The 21797-nt window shown below is 39.5% G+C and overlaps 1 protein-coding gene across 8 annotated transcripts in view; it reads left to right on the plus strand.

Annotated features, from left to right (window-relative positions):
• SLC15A5 (solute carrier family 15 member 5) overlaps window positions 1-21797 on the plus strand; it is a 64814-nt gene that overhangs the window by 36425 nt on the left and 6592 nt on the right. For 6 of the 8 annotated variants that reach the window (XM_038369808.2, XM_038369790.2, XM_038369801.2 and 3 more), the window contains 2 exons: window positions 5232-5420; window positions 11178-11309. In XM_038369808.2, coding sequence (XP_038225736.1) covers window positions 5232-5420; window positions 11178-11309 — 321 coding nt within the window. The remainder of the gene's footprint in view (window positions 1-5231; window positions 5421-11177; window positions 11310-21797) is intronic. The other 2 variants (XM_038369834.2, XM_038369821.2) reach the window with 1 other exon arrangement.

Below are 21797 nucleotides of genomic sequence, written 5' to 3' on the forward strand. Positions count from 1 at the left end.
ACTAATACCACCCCACCAACCTCCTGGAGATGGAGAAGAACACTTTCAAACACATCATCACTTACAGGAGATTGTGAGCACTCCATAGTTTGGCGATGTTATAGTTCCGTTGGTCTTAAATTTGCACTATGTTCATGTTTAATTGTTGTTATTCAATTAATATAATTTGTTACCTATGTTATTTGTTACCTCAATAGATTTTTTGGTAAAACTGACTAAAAATTTTCATTGAAGAACAGCTCCCCATGTAAATTCCTCATAAAACTCAATACACAAACATATTTTAATAGTCTTCTTGGTAACAATGCATTTATTACCCTCAACTAACCCCTGGCCTCATAGTAGGAGGACAACATTTCCCTGACCAGTTGGGTCATTTTTCAGAAGCACCCTCTCCAGCTGACCATGAAAGAGCAGCATGCTAAGCCACACTCCATGGCTTTCACTGCATTGTAACATTGTCTATGCAGGTTGTTTCTGCTTAACAAGCTTGTGTGCACTAACCTACCATGTAGCCAGTCCTTGAGTGATGTATGAAGGAGGTCTCAGCCTGCCACTATGAAAACACCTTTGGAATTTCTAAGTAATTATAGATGACAATTTCCTAACTCAAGAAGTGTTGCATCTAGCACAGAGGGAGTTTTATATTAGACTTTGTCTTGATGAATAAAGAGGAATTGATCACAGAACTAAATATTAGTGGTAGCTTAGGGTATGAGTGATCATGACTTTATTCTGCTTGCACATAAATTTAATCAAGTCCAAACAATTAATAAATATACTTGGTGCTTTAAAAGGTCAAATTTCACAAATCTAAAAGCAACTATGAGTTAAATCAATTGGGAGAAATAATTTAAACAGAAAAATGTAAATGATAATTGGGGATTGCTTAAGAACATTTTACTAGATGTCCAAAAAGCCATAATCAAGCAAAAAAGCCATAATTTTTAAAAATGGCTTAAAGGGGAAGGGAAAGCAATTATAATAAGAACAACATATAACAAATGGAAGAAACATTGATAGTAATGACTATACACCAGAAGTTAGGAATTATAGAAAATTGCCAAGGGAAGCAAAAGGACACAAGGCAAACTCTCTGGCCAGCAGAGTAAGGACATCATTTTATTTTTAAGTATATTAGGAATAAGAGAAATCCTAACAATGGTACGGGTCCATTTCTAGATGAAAAAGATAGAATTGTCAATAATAATGCAGAAAAGCAGAAGTGTTCAATAAATATTTGTTTTATATTTGGGGAAAAGCCAAATGGTTTATTACTTTCCATTCCATCAGTAACTAAGGAGGATGTAAAACAGCTGCTGCTAATGCTAAACATTTTTAAATCAACAGATCAAGATAACTTGCTTCCAGGAATTTTAAAAGAGCTGGCTGAGGAGCTCTCTGAACTATTAGAGATAATTTTCAATAACTTTTGGAACACTATAAAAGTTCCAGAGGATTGAAAGAAAGCTAATGTTCTAATAATTAAAAAAGGTAAATGGAATGACCCAGTAACAGTAGGCCTGTCGGCATGGCATTGAACCCAGACAAATTAATGGAACAGTTATACAGTAGTTCATTAATAAATAATTAAAGGAAGGTAACATTAATGCTAGTCAAGATGGGTTTATGGAAAACAGATCCTGTCAAACTAACTTGATTTTTTTTTAAATATGATTACAAGTTTGGTTGATAAAGGTTATAGTGTTGATGTATTGTACTTAGGCTTTGTAAGACATTTGACTTGAACTGCATGATATTTTGATTCAGAAATTAGAATGGTACACAGCAAATGGATTAAAAACTGGCTAATTCAAAGGCCAAAATATAATCATAAATGCAGAATCATCATGAACTAGATGTAGTGGTGTCCCTCCGGGATTGGTTCTTGGCACTATGCTATTTAATATTTTTATCAATGACCTGGAAGGAAACAAAAAGTCATCACTGAACATTGCAGATGGCAGAAAGATTGGTGGAGTGGTAAATAGTGAAGAGGATGGGTTACTGATATAGAGCTGTATCAATCACTTGGTAATTTGAGTGCAAGCAAATACTATGTGTTTTAATACTAACAAATGTAATATTGTACATCTAAGAACAAAGAACATTACCCATACTTACTGGAAAGCAGTAACTTTAAAAAGGACTTGGGGTCATGGTGGACAATCAGCTGAACATTAGCTTTCTGTACTACACTGTAAGCAAAAAGATTGATGAGCTCTGTGGATGTATAAACAGGGGAATATGGTGCAGGAGTAAGGTGGTTTTATTTTCTCTTTATTAGGCCCTGGAATATAGTGCCCATTTTTGGTGTCAACAATTCAAGAAGTACTTTGAAAAATTGGAGAGGGTTCAGACAAAAATCATAAGAATGACTGAAGGGTTCAAGACAACCTGCTGTCATAAGTACAAATCCAAGTTTTGGATAAGTATCCAAAACCTCTTTTTTTTGTGGGGGAGCGGGGAGTTAGATATGGGAATGACGTCCAGTGCCTAGAAGAGATGAGTGGAAGCTGGGTCTCTCTTGGTTTCTCTGTTCCTAGCTCTGTCAGATTTGTGATCCTGGGCAAGTCTCTTAACTTCATATCTAATATCTAACATAGTAGGGTATTCAGGTATTAAATAAGTATTTGTGAAGTGGTTTGAGACCTAGGGTGAAAAACACTATATATAAAATAACAAGTAGTAATATTAGTCTGTCTGAATCCTCTGTGGCTTGCCCAACACTAACATAGCTTTTTATTTGGGGAACTTTTGACATCATAGATTGCAAGAAGCTCCTTGAGGTCTTTATGCCTATCCTTGACATGATGCATCTGCTATAAAATGCTCTCCTGTCATTGATTTTCAAGCAATAATTCATCCAGGTTCCTAATGAATACTAAAGGGGCCTTAATCAATGATAAAATCTTCCCAGAATGCAGTTTTTGTTTTTAAAAATGTGTATTATGAGTTCTAGAAATGCAGAAAAATTTCAGACTGGTGGCAGGGGTTAGAAAGGAGTTTTGCTGGGGGAAAGGAGACCACACAAGGACTTGACTTTTTGGGTCATGCGGCTACCAAAACCTTCAATGTTCTATCTCTTTTGTCTCAACTTCGGTGTAATCTTGACTTTGGTATAATTTAAACAGTCTCAGAAACAACCACCCTTTGAATATTGTACTGCAGGTGGTGAACAATTTTGGGACAGAGAACAGCATGAAGCTTCATAAACCAAGGCAAAACTTAGCACACAGCTCAGGTATTTGGGCCTGAACTGTCAAAAGTGATCTCTAATTCTAAGCAGATAAATTTTTTTGCAGCCAGCTCTGGGATTTTAGGGCTTGATTCTCAGGGATATTGAAATTTCACAATTCTAGATGAAGTCAGTCGGAGTTGCAGGTGCCCAGGGCCTATGAAATGCAGGTGTCCCAAATTGGGTACCTAAAATTAGAAGTCACTTCTGAAAATTTGGGCCTCAATATAGACTTGTGGAGTTACAACAGTTTCTTTCTGTTTATGCAATAGATACCCAATAGTATAAATGGGTGGTATAAGTACTGTTGCTAGCTACCATCCCTCACACTTATGTTGTAGTCCATAGCATTTCAAACACCACCAGTTCAGAAGGATAGTGTTTTATAGCTACTTTGCGCTCATCTTGCACTGGTGGGGAGGGTGAGTAGAGAAGCAGACCCCACTTTTAATCACTAGTACGACAGCATTTAACAGTGATTTATGAGTCATCCAGTGATACTATTGGATGCTCAGAGGCAACTGTAGTCATGTAATCTCTTGTGATCAAGATCTTTGAGATATGAGTGAAAACTAGAGAGCTGTGAACTTTCAAATCCATATTATAGCTTTTATGCCGTTTCCTCTCTGTTAAGAACCAAACTTAAGGGGCTTGCCTGAATCTGGGTTCAGATGAAAACTTCTGCTTCACTATAACAAAAATAAATACAGTTATTTAAGAATGAGATTGCTTTTCTTTTCCAGTACTGCAGCCTCACCTTATCTTAGAATGTTAAACAATATAGCAAAAAGTGTATCTCTAATAAATGTATTTTCAAAAGATTAGGTCAGTAGAATTCACCCAGATCAAGCCAAGCTCCATTAATATGTATGGGGACAGTGTGAAAAGGCTGAACTAGTTAAAAGGCCCCCCCAAAAAAGTTATGTCCTGTAATGTTAAATAAGATATTTTAACTCTTAACCCATAAGTATGAATACAATTTTGTTGGGATAAAACTAAGCAAAATTCATGGAACTGTTATGGGGGAAAAGGTACAAAATCAGAGTATGGTCATGGTGAGGCTGAAGCTGAAGCCAGAGCCTGGTCACCCAGAGCTGACAGCCAGAGCTCAGCTGCCTGGGACTAAAACTGAAGCTGAAGAAGTCACAGAGATCTGTTAAAGTCACAGAACCCGTGACCTGTGTGACCAAATCATATCCTCCTTCATAAGCTACTAAATAGATTTTCTGCACCCATGTGGAGCCCTACTGAAGTTGAGGGGGCTCCATGAGGATGCCAGGGGTCTGACAGTGTATACTGCAGTTCAGAATCAGGGCCAAAGGGGGATAAAACCACCTTTACAAATTAAATTAAATGCAACCTTAACTATGGAGCCGCTAATGATACCTGTCTAATAAGAGCTTCAAAAAGCTCTGAGTGGTCCTAAGTGGGTCTTGTGCTCTTCCACGTCTGGTGAATGGGCTGACAAGACACAGGTCATATGGGTACATCCCTTGATCAGACCATTACCCTTTTACTGGCAGTGTAAAGTGCATCCATGCTCTTTGTAGCCTTCTCACCTTACTCCCACCATCTTCTCCTCCTGCCTTATGCCTTCACTCATGTGACTCCTCATACCTTCAAAAGTCTCCTTTTCCTCCTCCACTTATCACCTTCTCTCTCCCTTAAAATGCTTCTTTAAAAAATGCCTCCTCTTTTCTCACAGTTTGTGACCCCCAAAGCTGAACTCCCTGTGCTCAGCTGTTGCCCTTTTGCCATATCTTGTTTAGACTGTAAGCTCCTGTGGGCAGAGAACACTTCTTGTCTATGTTCTGAAGTGCTGTGCAAATGTGTTGAGCTGTATGCATGGATAATTAAGAACCCACTGAACTACATTTTGTTACCATGTTTTTTAAAAGAATACATTACAATCATACGTCACTTGAATATACTGGAATCCTATAACTTCATTCTTGTCAAAAAGCCTCTCTCTCTATTTGCTCCATTTACCCAGTTGTAGGTCATCTCTCTGCGGCTCTGTCTGTGATGGTCGCTGGCTTTTCTGAAATACACAGGAAACACTTCCCTCAGGTGGAACAGACTCTGTCAGGCAAGGTGCTTCCAGTTTCCTCCATGCCTTGTTTTCATCTGGCTCCTCAGTACATTTTACTTGGAGTGGCTGAAGCTTTGGTAACTCCCACCTGTAAGTACATTTTATCAACTAACAGGGAATTACATTAACTTCACAAAAATTAAAATGACTGTCATCTGATTTCTCACCTCTGGTTCTTTTCCACGGGCTTTCTGAATAGGCCTATTCATCACCTGCACTGAAGGAGCTTTATTTCTGTTCTTCGCTGTACCGCACAGTGAACAATAATGTTCTCTAAGATTAGGAGGATTTTAGAATTTGTCAGTCCTGGTCAGACCATTGGACCATTAAATCTTGTAATCCACCCATGAGCAGTGGAGCCAATAACTACAGTAGGCAAACTCCATCCTTTCCCACTTGTATGTTGACTTTCTACCCTCTGCAAGTTGTTAATTTATACTGAGAAGCATGAGATTTGATTACCCTTATTTTAGCTTGCATAACTACAAATGTTGTTAGCCTTCAAAAAGTAAACAGAGCTCTTTTAAAACAGTTGTTTTACACTTACAGTAGTTGACTAAATGACCTTCTCAAGTGGTGAATTCCACAGAAAGAATAATATATTGTTTATATTTCTCTTCTTTTTGTTCTAAAACAATTTCAGAAGTGTTCAGATTTTACATAGGGGTAGGAAATAGCTTGAATATTTTGAGCGTTTGAATTTTCATTCTTATACTCTTAGATTTCTCGGAACTGAGGGTCATGGTCTCACCCAAAGAATAATTCTCCCTGGATTTAATGCTTAGCACATACATAATGCCTCTTCATCCCTACATCTCAAGCACTTTACTGAGGCGGGTGTATGTTGTTTCTAGGTTACAGGCTAAGTGTAACAGAAAATTGTGACCTTCATTATTTAGCTTAAAAAAGAAAGGGTTAAGAGGTGACTTGATCCTGATCTATAAGTATCTGTATGAGGAGAAGATTTTTGACAGTAGAGGGCATTTTAATCTAGCAGACAAAGGCATAACAAAGTCCAATGGCTAGAAGATTAAACTAGATAAATTCCAACTAGAAATAAGGCACAAGTTACTAAAAGTAAAGGTAATTAACCATTGGAGCAACTTACCTAGGGATGTAGTGGGTTCTCCAATACTCAGTCTTTAAATCAAGAATGGATGGCTTTCTATAAAATATGCTCTAGCTCAACTAGGAGTGATGGATTTGATGCAGGAACTGCCTGGTAGTATTTTATGGCTTGTGATATTCAGGAGGTCAGATTAGATTATCATAGTTTTGAAACCAAGACTTAAATGTTCAAAAATATACACACATTTTGGGTTTGGGGTATTCAATATGCAGGCGTAACTTTGAGGTGCTGACCCTTCTGACTCCCACTGATGCCAATATTCCCATTATACAATAGAGTGGTTATTTATTATCTTGTCTAACACAATTATCTGTTACTTACCTTTTAACACAGGGTTTTGTGAGCATCCCTTTCCCAGGCTGACCCCTCTAGTTCTGTTGTTACATTTAAAACATTACATTAAAGGAATATTAAGGTTGCAAAGTGAAGTTCTGAAAAGGTAGGAAATGCTGGAATTAAGATTGCTGGTGCATCCTGTTCGTAGGGTTGCCAAGGCTCTTGAAAGCTTGATTTTGCAACCGTCATATTATTTATAGCTGTTCTTTTACAGTGTAATTTCCTAAGCTTTTTAAAAAAGCAACCTGAATAAACAAATTCAATCATGTGGAACAATGCGCACACATGCACGACACACCCTACCATGGGTCATTAGCTGGGTTAAGGATCTTTAGATCCACTGCACAGACATATGCCACTTAAGCTAATGGAATAACTGGTAGTGTTAGGCTGTTATCCACTTCTTCCATCAGTTTTCTAAGAGATTCTTCTACTTCTCTGGATATTTCTAAGCCAAGAATGAATAAAGTGCAGCCCATGGAGTTCTGCTGTTTGCCACTCTCACTGCACAACTGCAGAGTGCAGACAAAACTGGTGAATTCCTCAGGCAATTTCTGTTCTGTTAAAGTTACAAACATATTATTATGGTTGCATTAAACTTAAGATACAGTTGAAAATTTTAAATTTATCCCTGTGGCTCCAAGCATTTTGCCCACCCCTACAACTAAGCAGAGGAACTTTGTTCATATGTGACCCAGATGTAGGCTGCTAGTTGAAGCAGCTACCCTCCTGTTACCAGGCCAATGCAAATCCTGAACCTGTTCAGGAGGAACTAAATTTCTGCAACAAATCCATGGCTGCCTATGGCTTTATTCCTCAAAAACTCTTAATGCTGTTCCTTTAAAAAAATCTACAGAGAGTTGAAAGATAGGACTCCTATAATAATTTCTTCTAGGAGCACTCAGTATCTCCAAGGGGTTTTGTGGGGTGGTTTCAAGCCCAAAAAGTATACCTGTTCTTTATTAAGGAGTATTTAGTTCTTGTTACAGTACTTATAGTACTTTCATCTTTTAAAATGTGCTAAATTTAAAGCATGTTTCAAATATGTTGATTGGTAGTTATGGCTAAAGACACACAGGCTGGGAGCAAAAAGTCAACAAAAGAGAGAGCAAGGATATAATAGAGCTAAATGAACAACCTGAACTAGTTCACACTAGCTATGTTAATCTGCCAATAGAGAATTTATATACTGTGATTGTTTTGTCAAACAAAGGGTTACCACATCTGCTATGTCTGATGCATTGCAAAAATATCTGCATTTCTAGTACAAGTGTCTCAAAGTACTTTGCGAATGCTGAGTTTCATAACAAACAGTCTCTTAGTTAAGGAATATATAGGGGATGACTTCGCCCACCACTGAAACGCAATAGTCTCTCTAGGATAGAATGCAGCAGCTGTTTAATAGCTCACAGAAACACTGTGGGAGAAGTGAAGAATACAGAGTGCAATTGAAACATCAGGAGTAATTTAGGTAAGCAGAATGCAATTACCAGAGCTGAATTTGGCCAGGACGTGTGATTTACACCCCTAGTCTTGCAAAAAAAAAAAAAAAAAAAAAAAAAAAAAAAAAAAAAGTTCCATCTGCACTTAATGATTACAAGTGGTCTGGATATTGGTTTTACAACTTCTTAGGCTTTTTCTTCCCTGCTAAAATAAGTGTCTTTTTTTATGTTGGAGTAACTAATGTGTGCGAGCTATCCTGAGGTTAAAAAAAAAAAAAGTGAAGACCAGGAACTTCAATTTCACCATGAGGTAAACTCACCAATGTCAACCCCTGGAGTGGGTATAGGGACATTTATCTCATGGTTTCTCTCATGATACAATTAAACAATCCAATAGCCCTTCCATTAGTTACCCCTCATTTAAAACAAAAAACAAAAAAACCTTTTTTTTCAGCAGTGAAGACAAGGCCATAGACTGTACTATCATACACACAGCACACCATATAGTCACCTTCCCTTTCCCCACAAATTCTGGTTTCACTCCTGAGTGAGCTAAAAGCACCACTTACTGAAATTTGGTTCAAAACCTAAATTCTTAATAAGATTTCAAAATCCTTCATTTGGACTTGAAAATCAAGGATGGGGACAGTGATTGTATTGTGTCAGTTATACTCCATGATGATTCAAGCATCCAAATGTGGAATTGGGTTCTCCTATCGACAGCTTTGTGAATTCTTTCCATGAAGGTTGCTGCAATATCCGCTAAGGAGGGGGAAAGGGAGAGGAGATGGAGGATTGGAGTTGATGGGAGTAGATGTAGCAGGAGCTCCAAAAATGAGATGATGAAGACTAGAGACTTTGGCAACAGCTGAAGCTGATACCAAAGAGAACAAACAACTGTGCAGAAAACTGGGCAGGAAACATTTGTGAATCATAGCAGAAATTCTACTGAGGCAGAAGTCCATAATTAATAATTGGCAAATAGTCTTGATGGGTCACTTTTCATGATGAAAGAAGCAGTTTTGTTCATTATCAACTGTTTTTTCTCTGAAATGCTTAAAAATTGAAACCCAGGAGGAGGCAAGTTCCTTGTTCAATTTGGCTTGTTCACATAGAGTACTCCTTCTGTACCTCCTTAATAATCTAGTTTAATAACTTGTCTGTAATTAGGCTAAAGGTGACCAACTAGTTTTCTTCACTCTTTTTTAAGTAATTGCTGGTTTTGTACTAAAGGTGCAACTACCTAAATATAACTGTGATTGAGTGAATACATGGCAAATGACAAGTTACCAGTGGGAATTTACTGCTTGTTGAAGGTGCGGCATTGACAACCACAGAGACTGAGTTCTCTATTTGTTCGCAGAAGAGGTATAGCACAGAGAGGTGATGCAAGCCTGCTCCATGAGAGAGGAGACTCCTCCTTAGATATACAAGATTGTTTCAATACTGGGTTTGGGGTCTTTCCAAGGCTGCTTACAAGGTTCCCTGCCAACAGCTGTCTCCAGACTGGTCTCTCTTCATATAAGCAAAGAGTCTTTGGACAGTAAGGAGTGTAGGTCACTGCCATCCAGCATTTACACAGGTGACCTAAAGATTAAAGGCTCTATTCCACATTCTAGTTTTGATCTCTAGAGCCACATAGTTTGCTTTAATATCATTGCACAAAAATATTGTTCTACTTCAATGAAAAAAATGGTCTTTTATTGATTACGTTTATTTGAATTTTTATTTTCTACTGACTCTCGGCCACTGAGCAAAGCCATTGCAAAGGAACAGGGTGATGATTAAATCCCCCTCTACCATTTCTGAAGTGCTTGAACATTACTGTAGCATTAGGCTGTACACTAAACTTTTTTTGGGAAAGGTGCAAAAATCACCTACTGATGCATCTCCACCCATCAGGTGGGGAGCATGAATGTAGCAAAGCTGCTGAAGCCACTAGCATTGTTAACAAGTCATTAAATGCTGCTCAAAATAAATCTAAATGACACCATCTAAAAACACTGGTAACTATGGCAGCCTTGTCTCCACTAGCACCCCCAATTGTTGGAAGCACTAGTGCAATTGCTGTTAGTAACGGTGGAAAACTTTTGTGTAGCTAAAGCAATGTAGTGCATTAAGAAACACCTCTAATCTCTCTAAAGCCTTCCCAAGCTACCACATGTAGTGTCTGCTGTTTTTATTTTGTTAGTAAGATCCTTCAACTAGAGATGGTCAGACTTTTGGTTACAACCTAGGCTAGAAGTTGGGATGGAGAGGCAAGATTTCTCAAAACTGACTAGTGACTTTGTGAAGGAGAGGTCCTTATGTTTTTTGGTACCTGGCATCAAATACCTGAAATTGGGAGTCTGAATTTCAGAGGTACTGATCTTCCATGCTCTGAAAATCCAAGCCTCTTCAAGGTTTCTCAAGTTGGGCCCCCAAAATCACTAGTCACTCTTGAAAATCTGGGTTCGATTCCCAGCTCTGCCACTTAGTGACTTGCCTGAAGTCACATACAGCATCTCACAACCTGCTTCCTCTTGTATAAAATGGAGAAACGAGAACTTTCCCACTTGAGGAAGTTTGAGGCTAAATTAAGGAATTGTAAAATGAACTGTGATCATAGGATGGAAAGGAATACACACATGCAAAGTAGCAGTATTACTAGATGACTGATTTGGGATGGTCAACTGTATGATCATTTTAAGCAGGCTTAACTTAACCTATTGAAGTGTCACATTCTATCAGTTGTGGTTGCCATTCCATAATGAGCCGGTTTCCCTGTATATTTAAAAAGTAGTGGAATATAAGCTTCATGGTGTATCCTGTTGCAGTAGGCTCTGGGCTTTTTTCTTTTTTAAATGTATTGGATTTCTAATAATTGTATCATTCCCCTCACCATCCCTGAAAGGTTATTTCCTTGTGTAACTTGTAACTATCTTGTGCTTCCTTGCAAAGGTTCCTTACTAACATTCAGGCTTGTGCCAGGCAGAATTCGAGGGATCGCCATGCACTTTTTGACCGTCTTCAATGGAGCTGGTTGTTTTATGGGAGCCTTTATTGTTCAGACAACATACGTAGGCTCTCAAGGTAAGAATGTGCTCATGCTGTATGTTTGTGAGATGAGTTTTCTAATCCTATTGGCTATTGATTTGAAGAAGCATGTAACGGCATAAGAATGGCTGTCAAAGTTTATTGATTTACTTTCGCAATTAAGATAGAATTAAGATAAGAAATAGACTTGCAGCTATATTCATCAAATTTTAATGAGTCCTCTTACTTTTGATAGGTGGTGTAATTAGAGAATGGCATCTGTGAGGAGCCCCATGCTTTCTATTCTGAAATCATGGGCAATAAAGTGGCTATCAAGCACCCTTCATCCTCCAGAACCTTCAGCACATGTCTATCCCCAGCCACATTTACTTGGGGATCATCTGAGCCACCAGAATGTGTGTTTAATGCGTTACAAAAGGTAGAATAGTAGAATATATTGTAAATACATTGTACCAGGGTCCTGAGTGTAAGGACAAGAAAAATGGGTGGAGATTTGCAAAACTGACAAGGAGATTTAGAGAGACAACTCCTATTGAAATAACGAGAAATGTGTGGCTAACTCCCTCCAGGGCCATATTTTGCTACCCTATCCCCCGCAGGGTAGTATCTTACTCTGCAAATAGTCATTGACCTTAATGGGAGCATCAATGGCATAAGGTACTACTGGTGTCAGTAAAGGTGGCACAGTCTGATGCTTAGTCAGCTATGAAAAGCTCAACCTCGAACTTCATGCAGCCAGCAAAATAAGGGTGAAGTTGAACCTCATCCCAGAGCTGAAACCAAGCTCTAACTGAGCCTTTCTTTGAAGTTAAAACATTTCCTTGTTCTTTCATTTTTCACACATGCCCAGGTGCTGCCAGAACCCAAAAATAAGAAAATGTTGTGACAAGATATTTTCACAGTATTTCTGTCCCACTTAGAAAAGAGCTAGCATTCCCAGAAAACTCATTCTCATGGCATTTCTAAGCCAATTCCATACATTCAACCAACTGACAGCATTTATTATAAATCTGACTTGGTTATTCTTCTGAATTGGGCATGGTAGGAATCTGGCACACAGTTCTTAAAAATACCATTTTTGTTGATGAACCTTTGTTAGATGCAGTTAGGATGTAGGAGTTCTCTATTTTATAGGTTTCAGAGTAGCAGCCGTGTTAGTCTGTATTCGCAAAAAGAAAAGGAGTACTTTTCATACAGCTATGAAGTGAGCTGTAGCTCACGAAAGCTTATGCTCTAATAAATTTGTTAGTCTCTAAGGTGCCACAAGTACTCTATTTTATAATTACCTTTAAAACGCCAGGAAGTACTTAGAGCAAAGAGATAGGGCCTCCTTTGTTTATATGTCCAAAATAGGTACCATATTTTGATACCAGTTTTGCTGATTGCTTGACATCCATAAATTTGATCATTACCACATTTCAAGAAGCACCCTTTTAACATGCTACTGTTGCTGGCTGTAGTGCAAACAGCTGCCAATTTTCAGAGCAGCTCGGGTTGAACCTATGTCCCCAAGGGACATTATCCTGGGGAATAGTGCAGTTAAAAAGATTGTGAAGCATTGAAAAAGTATGTGTCAGAAAATATTAATCCATGCTTACAAGATCTGGATGTACAAGTAGTTGGTATCTTAATCTGTTTCACTTCTGTAATGAAGTTTCTCTTATATTTGCTTAACACTTCAACTAGATAGAATTTTATTTCAAGCCATGAATTTCATCTAGAAATGAAAATGGATATTAAAATGCCTAGCTCAACAAGTCACCTACAAATCTTCAAGCAGAAGGGCCAACAGGCCTAATAGTTGAGGTTACAGCTGGTCAAAAATTTTCCAATAAAGCACATTTCCTTTTAAAATGTTGATTTCATTCAATCAGCATTTTCCCAGAATGTATCAACTTTGTCAAAATTTTCAGTGATAAAATTATCAAAATGATTTTTTGTGAAAAAGTTGAAATATTTTGTTTTGTTTTGAGGAAAAATGTTTTATTTCAACTATCATTTTGATGTTTATTGTAATTAAATATAACAATGTATATGATATTATAAAAGTCAAAATGCTTAGACTCATGTCATGTCACAATATGATGTCTTTTTATATTTTTTGTTATACCAATTATAATAGGAAATTACTGATTTAAAAAAATATAAAATCAAACAAAGTCAAAACTGAAACAATTCTTTTGGCGGGGGAAAAAACACTTTGATCCAAAAGAATTTTTTTTTTTAGCAATTTTTGATTCACAGGCAATTTTGCGGTATCAACTTTTTGTTCCAATTCAGAACAAAAATATTTAAAATTGTCAGAATTTCCCATGGAAAGGAAATTCTGAGTTTCAAACAGCTGTCGCTGAGATTTTCAAAGGCAACTGGCTGATTTAGCCATTCACCTCTTACGAGTGTTGTGTGACTAAATCCCATAGTCATCTTTGCAAAATCTCAACCCACATCTTTATCTCCATTACTGCCTTCCTGTTAGTGAACACAGAACTGAAGACAGCTACTGAAAGCGACTTTCCACTGAGGAGGATTATTTCTGAGGTGGTTCAGTGGTCGTCCGAACTCATAAGGTTTGGGGTTTGGCCTGGGTAAGCCCCTCAGAAGACTGATTCTTATTCAAACCTTGTGAATCTGCAAACTTGTAATGAGAATCAAGTGGAATATTATTCTTAAATGGTGTCCTACTGTTCTTCCAGTGAGAATACGTATATTACTCTTTTTCATTTTCATGTGATTGATATATTTTTAGGGCCTCAGAAGTTCCATTCTAAAAATGGGTGGAGATTCCTCTGAGGTTCTTTTGCCTCGACCCTCACCAGAACCAGTTCACCTATTCCTAGCAACCATTCCTGGAATGATACTGTGATTTGGGAATGTGACTGTACAATTTATGAATTCTCTGTGAGATTATGAACCTTATGTGTCTGTGTCAGGCTGCAAACACCATTTTGAACGTGCAGCTTTTTGCCTTCTCCGTGGTCTCTTTACCTCTGTTGGGCTGAAATTCCAAAGGATGGAGGCAAAAGAATAACAGAAGAGGATAGTTGACTCTTAAGTACCCTATCGTTGGAAATCATTTCTCTGTAGACAAGACTAGTCCCGGTGCATCCGATGAAGTGAGCTGTAGCTCACGAAAGCTTATGCTCAAATAAATTTGTTAGTCTCTAAGGTGCCACAAGTCCTCCTTTTCTCTTTACGGATACAGACTAACACGGCTGCTACTCTGAACCCTGTAGTTAACCAGTGAGAAGGTTGCAATGAAGTCACCTGGGAAGGGTCTGTGCACATGTGGGGAGGCTGGCAAGGGTATCACCTGAAACAGTGGGACTGGAGATTTTAAAAGCTGCACTGCTCAGGGGTCCTTTTTCTCCAGTCCATGAAGAAGAAGCAACCCAGCATGTAACACACTGCCTACTGGAACCCAGTTAATTCCCCACACACTCACAAGGGGAGGTGAGCTTGACAGTAAGGGACATTGAGGTTTAATACGTTTGTGGTGTTTGTTCTGTACTCTCCTGTGCTGTACATGATTAAGTGTAAAAGAGCATATAGGTGTTAGACTATGTGTGTTGTGTTGTGTGTGAAGTGTGTGCGTTGACTGACAACTACAGCATGACAAGTAATGAAACAGAAGCTTCACACCTTTAGGGTGAAGTTTTGGCAAAGGACTGTGTTTAAGTACTGGGGAGTCTCAAGGGTCAGCAGTGTGCCCAGAGGGGAAAGGTGGATGGGCAGGTGTTCCAACTCTCAGAAGGGGGTGCCAGCAAGAAGGTCTGCACGCTGAGAGTTTGCCTATGGGACCCCGAATTTGGGGTAGTGGGTGGACTCTGTTCAGGCTGCAGGGGCTTAACATTCCTCAGGGGATCCAGAGACTTGGATTGCCCCCACAACAGTCCTCATGGGTGGCCACTCACTAACATCTCTGACAGACACACAACCTTTAAATGTAATGTAAATATTTCTGTATCTCTATTATATAATCTCTTAAGTGGGAGACTTTATGAATATTGTAATACTTGCTACTTACTTCTGCCAACTTTTGAGTCGGAACCATGAATTAAGCTAGGCTTGTTTGTAAAAATTCAGACCTTTTGAGCTGAGTTTAAATTATAATGAAACCAGCAGAAGTTTTCTTGCCTCATTTCCAAAGGAATGCAAGAATTCACTGCTGCTCCATCTATGTTTTAATGCCCTTTTTGGAAATGATGTCCCTTTTCCAAATTATTCCATTATTTTTGCATGATTAAACTGAAGTGAGCTGTAGCTCACGAAAGCTTATGCTCTAATACATTTGTTAGTCTCTAAGGTGCCACAAGTACTCCTTTTCTTTTTGTGAATACAGACTAACACGGCTGCTACTCTGAAACCTGTATTAGGCTGTCACTCTCATGTCATTCTTGATTACCTTTCTTGGTGCTTGTGTTGTATTGCTACAAATGGTATGAGTAAAATAGTTCTTGTTGCTTTAAAAACCTCCAGAGCTACTTATTGTTGACTGTTGACCTCTGACCTGATCATGGAAGGTCTATAGTTTTGGAAAATATTGTAAAATATCATATATCTGCTAAGCATGCTTACAGAAATAATAATGGAAGTTATTGAAGCTGTAATAGGAAGTAGGTGAATATAAATAATTGTGTTAGTATGCTTTTGTTATCGTTAGTGGCCTGTTTTATTGGTATGAGGCTGAGCGCGAGAATCTTGGTTCTAATCAGGCAAAGGCAGGGGTTTTTTGTTAAAATTATATAGGCCTGAGGACATACCCAGGTAACAATTTATGCCTTCTCTTGCTGTGCAGGTAAATAGGTGACTGCAAGTTACACAAATTAGATGGGACTTGGGGACCTTCTGCAATATGTTAACTAGGCAGTTTGACCCCAGTGATGTACAGGAATTAAGAAATGATTGACACAATATATTAATATTTATGAGTAAAAGATTAATTAATGAAGTCCGCAATGCCACATATGGATAATGGATAGGTATTAATCTTGTTATGGTCATGGAAGATGATCAAATATGGTTGTGGATTCAAATAGCTACATAAAGAAGGGGTATAAAAGATCCAGTCTAGTTCCCTAATTTCAGGGTTTGTTGGGTCCCTGAGACTTTGTAAACTGAATCAGGACCAACTCTCCACTTACTTTTCCTTCCATCTTTGTTTTTAATAGTATTGTGATGACTAGTCTTGTAGTAGACTCGGGGGAAGCCTGCTGGAGTCCTCATGGTCTGACCGCACCCCACCCCAGGAAAGAGCAGTAGGGATAAGTCCTCCAGGCTGCCAAGGAGCTGCTGGTCAAAATAGATTCAGTTGCTGGCAGGAACTAGGGGAGCAAGGAAGGTGCTCCTGGCTGGCTGAAGGGACACAAGCAGGACTTCAGCCTTGGAGTGAAGGTGCTGGGGCTTCAGACAAGTGGAAGGCACTATGCCAGTGGAAGGCACTATGAGCAGCGCAGAGCTGAAAGAGAACAGGCACACACATGCCCGATTGAGGGCATTCACAGGAGGTGAGTGGACCCCGTCACTGGTCTCCATGATGTAAGATTGAAGATATGAACAATGCAGGGAACCACTTTACTGTACTTATTGTCCTCAAAGGCAACACTTCTGAGAATGACACTAAGGGCCCTTACCAATTAGCCAATACTGACATCAGCTACACCCCAATCCCTCAGAAAGTTAAGTTCCATGATAAAGAGTGCTAAAAAATAATCAAAAAGAACAGGAGTACTTGTGGCACCTTAGAGACTAACAAATTTATTTGAGCATAAGCTTTCGTGAGCTACAGCTCACTTCATCGGATGAAGTGCATCCAATGAAGCAAGCTGTAGCTCACGAAAGCTTATGCTCATATAAATTTGTTAGTCTCTAAGGTGCCACAAGTACTCCTGTTCTTTTTGCTGATACAGACTAACACGGCTGCTACTCTGAAAAAAATAATCAATATCTGAACAACTCATGGTGCAGGAGGAAGGCAAACCAACTTCAATCCGTTGCTTTTAAGACAGCTGAACCCGGATTAAGTTCTGAAGTCCAGACCTCCTTCTGTGACAGTGAAGCAGGATGACACTTGAATTGTGCTGTTGTGGAGTTAAATTCAACAAGGTGTGTTGTGCATTGTCCTATGATTCAGGTTTACTGGAACAAAAGCCTACACTATTTTGCGTTCTCCCACCACTAGCTCAGTGGTACCCATGCTCTAGGGAAGCTGTTCAGAACATACTGAATTAGAGTCAGTGAAAGGATAAAATTTGTGCATTACACCCCTGAGCATGAAAGGTGTTGATTAAACTACTTAAACCTTTTTGGATCGTGCTCCATATAGCTTAGGGTATTTTTTATTGGCACAGTTGATCAGCTATCAGTCACACAGAGTCTAGGCTACATTAATCACATTTTAACTCATCTAAGGAGGATGGTGTGAATATGATAAAATAAGACTTCTTGAAATCTGATGAGTGCAAACAGATGACGGGTGACAGTGATATTTTCAGTACAAGCTGGGAAACCGATCTCTTTCACATCTTTTACCTATCCTGACGTTTTAATGGAAGAGATGCAAAACTAAACCTGTCCTCCTTTGCTAATCATTTCAGAACAAATGTATCTAAAAGTAGTAATGCAAATACGTAAAGGGGGGGTGGGTCAGAGGGGAGGAAATAGTCCAGATTGCCTCTTTCTGTTAAGATCTCTGATACCAATATTCTTAATTTACCTGTGTGATTAGCACCAAAATATGATACTGCCAAAAGACGTTTTACTGTCCAGATGGCAGTGTCCACTGATACCTGTTTAACCAATGAGGATTAGAGACAGCATTTACTTAGACTTAGACTTGGGAGTGATAAGCATTAACTATATCCCATCACTTGATAAATTGATTGAGGGATATGTGAGGCTCTTGAAAGATTTGAATTTAAGTGTTTTGTTTTGTTTTTTTTACTCCAAGTCTCAGTAGTGAGTTAAAGGTAAATATCCGGGATTTATTCAGGATAGACTGGTCGGTGGGATGTATTCACTGTGTTCTATCTGTACCCTTTAACTATGAGTTTATGGCATTATCTATATGGCAGTAAACAAACTGCACTACCCATCCAGCTTGGGGCTCTGCTGTGCCTTCAAGGTACAGCCCTGCAAGGGAGGTGGTGTAGCTAGAGCTCCAGGCACTGCCTTGAAGATGCAGCATCCATTTTTCTCTGTATCCAGGTGGACCTGCTAACTTGTTTGGACAAATGGCCTTCCCTTTCCCAACTGGCTTTGGAGAGGCTAGTGCCTGCAACAGCACTAGCCTCATGCATATGCTTTGTGCTCCATGCAAACCTAGCATAATGTGGTCCTTGCATTCCCCATATTAGGCCAAGCTTTGTATGGAGCAAAACCCAACCCACTACCTCTTTCTCTGTGTACATGTGCAAACCAGGCACCATCTGTCTTAGGCTAGGTCTACATTGCAGCTGGGAGCAAGCCTCCCAGCCTAGGTAGACAGAGATTTGCTAACAGGGCTCAAGAAAGAGTGGTAAAAATAGACATATGGACATAGTGGCTCAGGCTTTGGCTCTGAAACCCGCCCAAGCTCCATCCTGAGCCAGAATGTCTATATCGCCATTTTTAGCATGCTAGCTTGAGCCTCACTAAGGCTGTGAGGCGTTTTATATTGCAACCCATCCTGTAGTATATGAGTATCTTCTATGTCAAATTGATTGCAATGGCTCTAATCAGGTTAAGTAGCTCTTCCAATCAGTCATGGAACACACCCAAAAGGAAAAGGATCTCAATCTATCCGTGGTTAGAAGTAGCTGATAACATTTCACAGCATGAATCAACAATGAGAATTTTCATGTTGGAATAAACTTGGAAATAGGGGAACTGTTGTGCAAGTCTAATTCCCAATGAGCCTGTATCTACGTGAAAAACCTTCCCCACAACTGGGACTTTTGTTGGCAATCTCAGTAGAAAAGCCAAGGACTTGACCCGGGGTGTGGAGATACTGCCAATTAAAAGCATAGACATTACAAGTCAGTGTCTGAGACACCAGCTCCTGGAGTTCTGTGATTACAATAGAGTCTCAGCTTCCATTTAAAACAATGAACAATCAAAACAGATCAAGTAAGGTTCTGTGTCTCATGGTGTAGAAGAAAAGCTTGAATATGTGAACAGACTTTAATCCATGCAGGGAGGCTTTGAGTCTTCAGACATCCCGAAGCAATAGCTCCTAGCAGAGTGAGCTCCCCCATGTGTCTCAATGGAATTTTAACTCCAAGCCCTAAGGCTTTGTTGAGGCCACACCAGCAGATGACGCTGTGTGAGTACAGGATAGAGCTGGGCAGATTTCCCCCCACACACACACCCCGCCAAGGAAAGTTTCAACTTTTTGTTTAAAAGAAAATCAAAGTCAAAACATTTGGTGGAATTTTTTTTTTTTTTAAACACAAGGCCAATGTTCAGTTGAAAATCAGTTTTGACTGAAAATTTTGGACCATTCCTTATGCAACAGGCCTGGGCCTCCCACACAAATACATGCTGGGTACTAGGTAAGTGTTTAGAAGACTCCCAGTACTGCTGCCCCCCCCGCCTCTCTGGAGGAGGATCTCTGCTACTACTGGGGAGAGAATGGCCCCTGCTGCCAGAACTAGTGTGGGGGAGAGGAGTAAGAAAGCCCCAGTGCTGCCTCCCACTTTGAGTGCAACGGGGGGCATGACACAGGGACAGGGCTGTGGGAAGTAGAGCCTTGTCATGGTGTGCCTATTGTCTTACCTCTGCCCTGAAGACAGAACAACTTTCTCACCCCAAAACTAGCCCTTCTGATTCAGGGAAGGGAAAGCTTGCATTGTTGTTGCTTTCCTTGTCAATTTTCTATTACACTATTGTCTAAAGACCCCACTTCAGATCTGGGCCTCACTGGTTTAGGCGCTGTTCAAACACAAGGCAGAGAAAGAGCATGAGGGAAAATAAACCCAGAGAGAAGTGACTTGTTGAAGGTCACACAAGAGGTCAGTGGTACAGCATGAAGTAGAATCCAGGTCTCCTGATTCCTAGTCCAGTGTCCTATCCACTAGATCATGCTGCTTATCACTATACTTGTGCTGCAGATGAAAAGAGGGCTTCCATTTCCAACATTATTAATTTGGTGTCCTTCGCCAGCATTGAAAACACAGTCTCAGGGACTCTGTTTTGGGTCTGTTTTCTTGGAAGCCACAAACTCTACAGAGCACAGGCGTGGAACTAAATTCATTTTTCTTATAATTCAGTAGTATTTTAATGACATATTTTCTATTTGGATTCCCTTGTAAACCCAGTTCCATTACGAAGCTCCTGTTGCTCACATAGTTAGACCAATAGATGTAAATAATCCAACAGACAGTGTGAACTCTGCTTTGAAAAGCTGTAGTACAGAACCCCATGCTTGCTTTTCCTTTCATCAGATACACTCACTCTCCCTCCTTCTTCTATCGGCCACTGGGGGATGTAAAATGAAAAACTGCCTGATTGTGAATTATGACAGTAAAAGTTTATATGATACTAAAATGAAGTTATGGTATCTGGGAGCTCAGTCAACTGACAATGTTAAATGATGCATTTTAAAACTAGTTCTGAGATAATACCACAAACGGAACCACATATGCAGAGGTGAGGTAGTGCTGTTCTCTGACAGGCGGAGAGGCATCACTGAGCAGAACAAAGTCTAGAGGAGGAGGAGGGAAAACTACTGTACTGATTACAGTTGATCCTTATTAATCCAGAGAGATCTAAAGGGGACTGCTTAGTGGACCAAGAGATGTTTACAACTTTGAGGTATGAAAGTGTATGAGGATAAAAGAGGAAAGCAGAGATCCTTTTTTCAGTCCTTTGACTGGTCACTCTCTCAAACTGAAGTCATTTCCTTCTCCTCCTCATTCTAATTAGATTAAATAGCTCTTGCAAACTGAGCTAAGAATGCCAACAGACAGCTTACATCAATTAAGGCTATTAGTTCCAATGGCACAACTGCAAAAGGAAAAGTTATTTTTTTTCCTATTCCCCTTTTAGCAAAACCTTCTGGGGAAAAGCTGCTTTCTAATGCTAGAGGACTTCACACTGGAAACGGGGGAGTGAAGAAAGCTGTTGTTTTTCTTGGTGATAAGCAGGCTGAGTTCCCAGTTAGAAAAAGGGCTTGATACTGCCTTGTAGAGTTTTGCTCTGATATTTTAGCTCCTTTGTCACTCTGTGGTTTCAGTTTGGTTTTGTGTGTTAACTATATTTGATCATCCTTTAAGAACTGAACTTCTGGAAATCCAGGCTAAGTAATGACTGGCTTCCTTCTGTGAAACCCAATCTCTACAGTTACCAAGAGCAAATCTGCTCCTGCAATTGTGATGTGCACAGCATATCTGACAGGCAGGGGGAATTTTTAAAGTATTGCAGTTACTGTCCAAAACACCTCAAGAATTTGGGGTATGTGCATACATGCCATTGACCCCTACTTGCTGGAATTTGAAGTGCTGAAATGTGTCATAGGCTCTATACTACCAAAAGGACAAGTGGTAAGGG

Source organism: Dermochelys coriacea, chromosome 1 (assembly GCF_009764565.3).
Source record: "Dermochelys coriacea isolate rDerCor1 chromosome 1, rDerCor1.pri.v4, whole genome shotgun sequence".
NCBI lineage: Eukaryota > Metazoa > Chordata > Testudines > Dermochelyidae > Dermochelys > Dermochelys coriacea.